Source organism: Scardinius erythrophthalmus (assembly GCF_964197995.2).
Source record: "Scardinius erythrophthalmus genome assembly, chromosome: 2".
NCBI lineage: Eukaryota > Metazoa > Chordata > Actinopteri > Cypriniformes > Leuciscidae > Scardinius > Scardinius erythrophthalmus.
This window is the reverse complement of record NC_138222.1, coordinates 53,116,839-53,125,599: the sequence shown is the minus strand read 5'-3', so window position 1 is coordinate 53,125,599 and position 8,761 is coordinate 53,116,839. Positions and strand designations below refer to the sequence as shown.

The window sequence follows — 8,761 nt, the reverse complement described above, 5'->3', positions numbered from 1 at the left end:
GCCAGTCTAATCTTAACGGTAACACTTTACAATAAGGTGCATTAGTTAAAATTAGGTAACAACCTTAGTTAACATGAACTAAGAATTAACAATACTTTGTCAGCATTTATTAATCTTGGTTAATATTAATTTCAACATTTACTATAACATTATTAAAATCAAAAGTTGTATTTGTTAACATTAGTTAATGCACAGTGAACTAACATGAGCAAACAATGACCAGCTGGATTTTTATTAACTCACATAAACAAAGAATAACTAAAATAGTAACAAATGTATTGCTCATTGTTGGTTCATGTTAGTTAACACACTAATTAACCTTATTGTAAAGTGTTACCACCTCAATCAATCATCTACGCAGAACTAGCAAGTGGAGCGTTGTTTATCTGCGACAGGAGCGGGACATTTCAGCCCAACGATTTAGCAAAAATAAACGGGAGCCTCTCTTTGTCTCTGTACCGACCCCAGCGTTGTATGTCTGGAAGGGAAGTGCATGGTCGCCTGTGCTGGAATTACACACACACACAAAAAAAAAAAAAAAAAAAAAAAAAAAACTTAAACCGTACAGGTCCCAGACCTGCCCAATGTCAATTGTCACTTGACCCCCATGACCTTGTGCAGTGGCTGCCTCAGCGGACAGAAGCTGTGGGTTTAATCAAGGGTTCTCTTATTTCAAGGGCCTGGAGAAGTCCTGAGTGACCCTCCCACACACACACAAGCTAAAACAGATCCCCCTGACAGAAAGAGTTCAGGCCTTTTTCAAAGAAACCGATGGAACGAGAGAGAGAGAGCTCTGATTTAATTCTGCGGGACATCTGCATTACGGAGGCCTGCCAGAGTGCTTACTGCAATTACAGTCCACACAAAGCCCCGCTAGTTCCGATATTTTCAATCCCGTGCACTTCCATTACACGCTCCACACACGGATGCGCACACGAGCGTATGGACTGCACTCGATTCCTGTCGTTTGTCACTCATGTGCTTCAGGAAGAGAACGTAAACGTCCCTAACATAAATCTATAAAGACAGGTGCGGTAAAAACTGCTTGCACGCAGCATGTCGATGCATTCACACGCCTAGTCACCATATCCTCGGAAAAAGAGAGGAATTTACTGCATGCCTTTCTTCAACGAGAAAAAAGCAAAGACTTTTTCAAATGAAAAGAGAAACAGACATCATAAAGCAACATCCAACATCAAGAAAAATAAATGATGTAATTCAAACAACACTGAATTCAAAGCGGGTACAAAACGAGGAAAGCGTGCAGCATTCATTTAACACGATATGAATCCACTCTTCTTCTTCCCTGTGGCTGGGATGAAATGAACGTCGAGTTGAAAATCTTAAACGCTTCGCACTTTTATGAACATTTTAATTATTCATAGGTTGGCGAATTTACAAGGCTAAGGGAAACCGATCAGCGGCACAATGAAAAAGAGGGGAAAAGATAGGGGTATTTTGCTCTTGCTGACTTAAAGTATCAAACGAACTTCACAACATTGCATTTTTTCCTCCAGAATTCCTCCAGATTAATAAAAATAGATTTTTTTTAAACTGTAGCAAATGTTTATCTTTAACTACACATTTCCATATAACAATCAAGTAATGACAGTGATTTAATTCACAAACCTACACTAAATTTGCAAAACAGTCTAACACACTGATTCCAATCAGTAACTGTTTGAACGATTTATTAAAAGAGTCAGCACACAAGTCATTTGCTCGTGAATCACAAAACACTGGTTTGCATTATACTTTTTTTCACTAAAAAGAATCATTTGCTTGTGAATCAGACATTGGACATGCTGGATGGAAAAACTTATTTTTTAATATCACATTCAATTCAAACTGCACATTCCCATTCACAGCTCAGGTGAACTAAGCAATATCCCACTGATGAATCTATCGAAAACAGGACTATTGTATTTTCACATCTTCTCTTTGTTATTTCATCATCAATCTACTCTGTATTGAACAGCCAAGTATTTTTAAGCTGGCATCCGTTCAGGCCTGAACATGTGCACATTAAAGAGCAGGGCAACGGAGCCAAAGATCAATTACACTCCTATTAAAGAGGGCCGGGGTAATAAAGGCGCAGGAGCTGCCGGCTCGTGCTCGGTTATTTCTGTTAGATCGGGTTAAACAGAAAAAAAGCAACAACCAATTTCAGGTGGAAGGTGGATGTGGGGAGGAGGGGTAATGACGGAGCAGGTGAACAACCGATTTCAATCACAAAGAAGAGAGGAAGAGAACAAGAAAGAGAGGGAACAAGTAAAAAAAGAACGAAGGGAAGACAATAAAGACAAATGTATAACTGGATTTACATTCCCAGATGGAAACAGCAATGCTTACAAAGGCAGCTAAAAACTAGTCAAAGCTTTAGGTAAGTTTAGGATTTAATATTTGGTTTTGCGCAAATGCTGCATCCGATATTTGTAATTGTGAATAAACATGACGCAATGTTAACTTTTCAGTGCTATGTGGTTAAATGGATGCAAGAAAGAAATAAACTCAAGAAAAAAAGATCAAATCCAATTCAGTATTTTACATTTCAATGCTAAACATTGCGTTAAAGTATTCAATTTTCAAATCTTAAATGTCTTAAGTATAAAGTTTCTAAACTAAATAACAGGCTGGAATTATCTACACAAAAATGTAATATTAGCTTAATAAGCAATTCAAGCAAAACTAAGAGTAGAAATCTGTGGATTAGAGGATCGATTGCTGCCTTTCAAAAAAATATTGTAAAAAAAAAAAAATCAACAGAAACCATGTCAGCTTTAGACATTGTTAAATGATGTGCACAGCATTTCCTTTTCTTTCCTTTCAATTAAGTCACCCGAAATCACACAAGCTCCACTAGTCGACGTGACATGATTAGCACCGGAGCATATGCTTTCTGGTGCTATGAATTTGCTCCACGTAAGGGGGAAAAAAGGGCGCGCAGAAGAACGAGGAGGGAAGCAAAACAGACGAACGTGCTCGTTCTCAGCCGGAATACTGCACAGAGGAAAAACGTCTCTTCTGAAGTCCCTCTGTGAGTCCTTAACGAGGGTAATTGCTGTCGATGTGCAGGGGCCATGTACAGAACTGGGTCATGGCCACGATCATCTGAACACACACCGTCTAATGTGTACGTCACGAAATTCCTTGCTAAACCACCTACTCAAGGGCTGCATGAATGAAGTCAACATGAAATCAAAACTGGGCCTATTTCTTAAAACATGTTTTTGGTCTGATTCATCTATACATTCCACAAGAAAAAAAAATTTTGACTTTGTAATCTTTCTCTGAAGCAGCTTTCCTTTTAAGCTGACGCCAGCAAGTCCGCTTAAGTTTCAACCAATTAGCTAGTCTTCTAAAATTTACAGCAAACTATGAAATTGCCACAAAAAACTCCCAATGGATAAAGCCAAATCCCGTCCTACATTTAATATCCTTTTACTAAGAAATATTTCATGTTACAGAAGGTATGGGTTGCGAAATGCCATTTCACATTGTTAAAAAAAAAAAATTATAAACATTTTCTTCAGGTCTCGCAACATTTAAATTAACTAGACGAGACTAGACTGGACTAAATCACTGAAGAAGTCTGGCATACGTAACCAGAGAAATCTGTCAATTTCACTGGAAGGTCCAGTTATTATATTTTGATTATTCATTAAAAGCCCCCCAAAACAAAAAAACACGTTGATAAATTGTTCACAACAAGATCTATAACAGGCATTTAATAAACAACGAGGGTACATTTCCATTTCATGCTGACATTAAGGGCCAGATCAGGTTGAAGAAGCTCTTTAAAGTCGTCATGAAATCAAAATTGACCCCATTTACTTTGTTAGCGCACATTACCAGTCTTGTGGTGAACAATTAATCCGTGCAAGTTAACACACAGAAAAATGTGTTTGTCGTGGTAATCTTGAATCAAAATCTGAAAATTTGCTTCCGCTCTTCAATGGCGTTCCTTCTCTGATGATGTCAGTTTGACGGCTTGGCTTGAATACCCTTAACCACTCCCCTCCAAGTTCCAACCATCAGTCTGCTATGAGCGAGGGATGAAGTAAAACCCTGCCCTCTATTCAATATTCCGTTTCACTTGGAAATACGCCACAACAACACTGAAGTAAAGTCGGTTGCAACTTCCGGACTTTAAAGCAAAGCAAGTCAAAGTGCAAGTTGACTAGAAACCCAAAACATGATGAAAAAGGGCCTTTACTAATCGCCCCCCGTTTCTTCAAGCGAATGTGCAGTTGTGTGTGTTTATGTTCAGCAACGCAAGCCTCTGGTAAACACGATCATTATCTCCCCAATCTAAACAAGCCTTTGCTTTCCCAGAACACACTGCTCTATAAGCAATGAGGTGATTAAGGAGAAAGCAGTGGACGAGCGGACTGCTACTAGAAAGGAAACACAGCCTGCATTGAGGACATTACACTACGGGTGATGCAAACACCAGTGGCTTTAAATAATGATGCAGCCTTTTTAATCTTCATCATGTTACAGCTCAAAAACACTTGCTGTATTAAAACGGCTCGGTTATACTTTGGCTGAATGGATTCTGCCAAGTTATTGTCCCATCAAACAGACAATGAGAACTGGAGTAATGTAAAAGCTTTGCAAACAACACCATATTCAATAGTCTAGAAGAGTTAGCCAAAACCGAGATGAATGAATATGCTACCATGAATGTGAATAATGCTCGAACAGCATGTCAGACTTTTTCCTCCAAACCACAAACCACTACACGTGGAGTGAACAATCTGGTTTTAAATTGCACACAATGCAGTGCATGAAAATGCATTTGACAAAGCATTCGGTGTACGTTTCACCTGAAATATGTAATACTGTGCCACAGCTGAAGCCAATATTAAAACCAAGAGCCTGAAAATTGTAATAGTAACTATCTATTTCTGTCTGACCCTAGTAGACCATTATGCTATTAAAGATATCTTGTGTCTGATGCAGTCCAAACCGATTACAAAGTTTGCTTATTCAGGACCAAACACCATGTTAGACATATAAGGCTAGTGCGATACTGCGAGCCTGACAGATTAGGAAAACAATTTTTTCATTTCAAAGTGAGCACAAAACTAAATTGAATCAAAAACATGAAGAGAATGTATAAAGAAAATCTGCATTTCTGCGCCATTGTCCCTTGTTACTCACATATGCACGTGTGGCGGTTGAAAGCGGCTCTGGTTAATGTTGTAGTGGGTGAAGGCCTGCGTGGGGTTGGAGCTGTACTCGTCCACCGAGATGGTCACTTTGCCTTGTGACGGCATTCCGTGGGCCATTCTTTCTCCACGTCACACATGAGACACTTCACCAGGACCCTGGAGCGACCCACGCAGTCAGCATCCTTCAGAACCACCACTTAAACACGGAAAAGAACCCTTGATAGTGCCGATGAGGAGGACAAGATACTATCTGTAAAGAAAGAGCAACAGAAAAAGATTATGATGTGAAATTATTTGCTGTATGAGCAATACAGAAAAAATAAAATAAAATTTAAAACAAGGACCAACATGGAAATGAGCAAATAACTACAAAATTTTAATTATGTGCAAGATTTTTTAAGTGTTTTATATTCTTTACATGTGGATTACTTACTTCTCAAATAAATGTTATAATACCTACACTGTGCATTTGTTACATTAAACAGCTTTTTCTACCTGAAAAATCACTTTTGTTGGTGTTGGTGTTGTCGGGTCATATTTTTGACTTGAATAAAACCGATGTTACCACATGCAACACACATTTAGGTTACACAAGAAAACATTTCATAACAGTGGATATCAATTCTATTTTTTAGAATACATCTGCTTAAATATCTGTTTTCAGGGAAACATCTCATTTCTAATTATAGTTTATGATATTTTTCATAATATTTCCACTATAAACTTATGATAAAACAACTGAAATAATGTTATGCTGTAATGATGTCACTCTTATTATTAAAAACAAACACACAAATTAAAAATTCATGATCACTCATCAAGTTGAACTCATCCAAACTCAACATGTGTGCAGTTATAAACTTGACCAAAACCTAAACATAATGTCTAATGACAGATGAATCTTACAGTGTTTATGATCCAAAACAAATCAATTAAATAGAGCAAAAGTGTTGAGACCAAAACAAAAGAAAACGCTGAGAAACAGAAAGGTGAGCAGTTCACATCTCCAGCTCTTTAGCCATATGGAGGGCCAGTTAACCATGACCAACCCCTGAACTACTCCATCCAACCCTCTCAAAACTACTTTCATTCACTTACTCAAAATGATGTGTAAACATGTTTACTTTAAAAAACTGTAGTACAATGCTGTCAGTTTGTATTTTATTCTTTGAAAAAAAAATATATATATTGCCTATTTATATACTGTATATATATATAGGAAAATACAGAGATTCATTATTTTACTGCATACATAAAAGCAGTAATAATCACTGAATTTGCTAAGTAACACCTGCCACAGAGAATGTTTTGGAGTTTTCTTATGAAATAGCCTACTGGTTTACTGCACAAGATTAGCTTTGACACCTTACTCTTAATGAGGCAACCCATTATCTCACATCCTAAAGAAATGAGTTAAAAGTGATGCTGGTCTCTCCGTGTTATCTGTACCAGCCAGGCAAGTGCAAAAATCACATTCACATTATTCTACTAAATATAAAATTTTTAAATATGTAAAGGACTGAAGGCATTTAACTGTTAATATGTGATGCAAATGAATTCTGAATGATGTATTTTGTTCTTTTTTTAATTTATGAATTATTTATGCGTCTTGTATAATTTATGAGTCTTGTTTTCCTGTCCTCTGTTCAATATTTCTGTAGCTTTACTACATATTATTATTACAAAAAGCCTAAATATTTCACTTTTTCATTCAACTGTAACAGACTGTAGTTAATTGTGTTTACTGTAATTACATCTACAGTACTGTACAAATGGCATAGTACAAATGACAAAATAATTAGAAATAAGTTCATAATAAGTACTATCATATAGGCTACATTATACGGTATGCTATAAACTTAGTATGGAATACAGTATTTCCCTGTCACGTACATATGTAATTAAGTTATTTTAATATTTTACACCAATTTACAAATAACTCCACGGGTAATATACCAATTTGTTTCATGTAAAAAAAAAAAAAAAAAAGGTTTTTGAAAATGCCCAATTTTGCATAAAACTATAATCATCCTCATTACTCCACATATTATGCAAAAAAAAAAAAAAAATCGCTTTCCTCACCTCAGCTAGCTAGCAACCACTAGCCTAGCTGCGTAAAAACCTGCCGTTGCGTTTAATAAATAACGTCTACATACGCGCGTGATATTTATTTGCGCTCAACTCTACTGCTTCCGGCTGAACAATGCGAGGGAACGATCAAAATAAAGGTTGGAAATCATGTCTCAAGTGCAGGCTACACTCTTTAGAGAGAGAGAGCAAAAGAGATCAAGTTGAACCTACATCACCCCGACTACAATATCTCCGACATTTCGAGTGAAAACACGCAAACTCGTGTGTAAATGTGTCTAACACACTCGCCGCGGAGGGTGATCGTTCCCCGGGTGAGTGGCCGCGCTGACACCGCCGCTCAATGACAAGCCACCTCTAACCCTTTTGTGTCTTTTTTTTTTTTTCTCGCTCCCTGTCTAAGCGTACATTTACAAGCTGCATAACACACAAGAAGAGGCTGAAAGCGTCTCTTTCTCTCTCGCCCACCTCTAAAGATGTTGCTCCATGCACGCCGGGGAATGCAGATGTCGGTAGCCGAAGAGGTGGCACTCGGAGCCGGGCAGGGGCAGGACCCTCGACCCTTGGAGACCCTCCGGCGAGCTGACGGAGACACGCGGGAAAAGCAGCGCAGGCAGGCGGCGAGCCTCGCTCTGACAGGCGGAGAGGGGGAGTGAGTCTAGACCGCAGTGGAGGAAGAAAGGACTGCCACTGGGGTCAGAGAGCAGCGACGAGAGCATAGCCTCCGTACTAGCATGGCGGAGCGAGTATGTATGTGTGTGTGGTTACTCCTCCCCTCCCTCAAAAGAGTCTGCCATGATATGCGTTCACACGTGGAGAGGAGAGACCCTCTTCTGCTGCTTATTTTCGCGTCTTTCTGCAGCGTCCTTTGTTTTGAGGGTTACATTTTATTGCAGTGTTTTAAGCAAACCTGAGAGGACCTTGAGGAAGTGCTAATTTAGTTTTCATTTTAAAGAAGACACTATGATTTGCTTTACACTGTGTGGTAGAGCCGTGGGTCGGGGTCTTTGTTTCTGTCAAAATCAAGTGATGTTTGCAAAGTTTTTAGTCTATGACTTACTGAAAAGGGTCTTAATTTCATTTATTTTGTAGGGTGAAGTCAGGTAAAATGGGCTACTTTTTTGATGAATTATCTACAGCCACATTTTCCATACTGCTCTTTGTGTGTAATGTCAGGTCCATTCTGTCATTTAATGTTGAAAATATGTAACAAAAAAAACCCCAAAAAAACAAGAGTTATTTCAATATCCCAACACTCTGTGTTAATGGTAAAATGTGAACAGAGAATTATACTCTCTTCATTGGATACAATTATTTCTGATCTGAAGTCAGGATGAAATGGAAATTGCCATAGGAGTCTTTTCTTCCTATTGTGATATATCTAGTGAAATGGCATTTCGAACAAGAAAAAATGTTCAGCGGTACTTTATTTTTTTCATGGGGAATTGATTAGATGGTTGTGGTTTGCTATTGGTCGAACTCATGTGAGTTACAGG

The 8,761-nt window shown here is 38.2% G+C and overlaps 1 protein-coding gene across 1 annotated transcript in view; it reads right to left on the bottom strand.

Annotated features, from left to right (window-relative positions):
* The window catches only part of mpped2a (metallophosphoesterase domain containing 2a), a 59,426-nt gene extending 51,301 nt beyond the window's left edge, over positions 1-8,125 (bottom strand). Inside the window, exons 1-2 of the mRNA XM_081348555.1 lie at positions 7,734-8,125; positions 5,167-5,427 (exon numbers count right to left, since the gene is read on the bottom strand). Coding sequence (XP_081204681.1) covers positions 5,167-5,294 — 128 coding nt within the window. The 5' untranslated portion in view covers positions 5,295-5,427; positions 7,734-8,125. The remainder of the gene's footprint in view (positions 1-5,166; positions 5,428-7,733) is intronic.
* Positions 8,126-8,761: the final 636 nt, after the last annotated feature.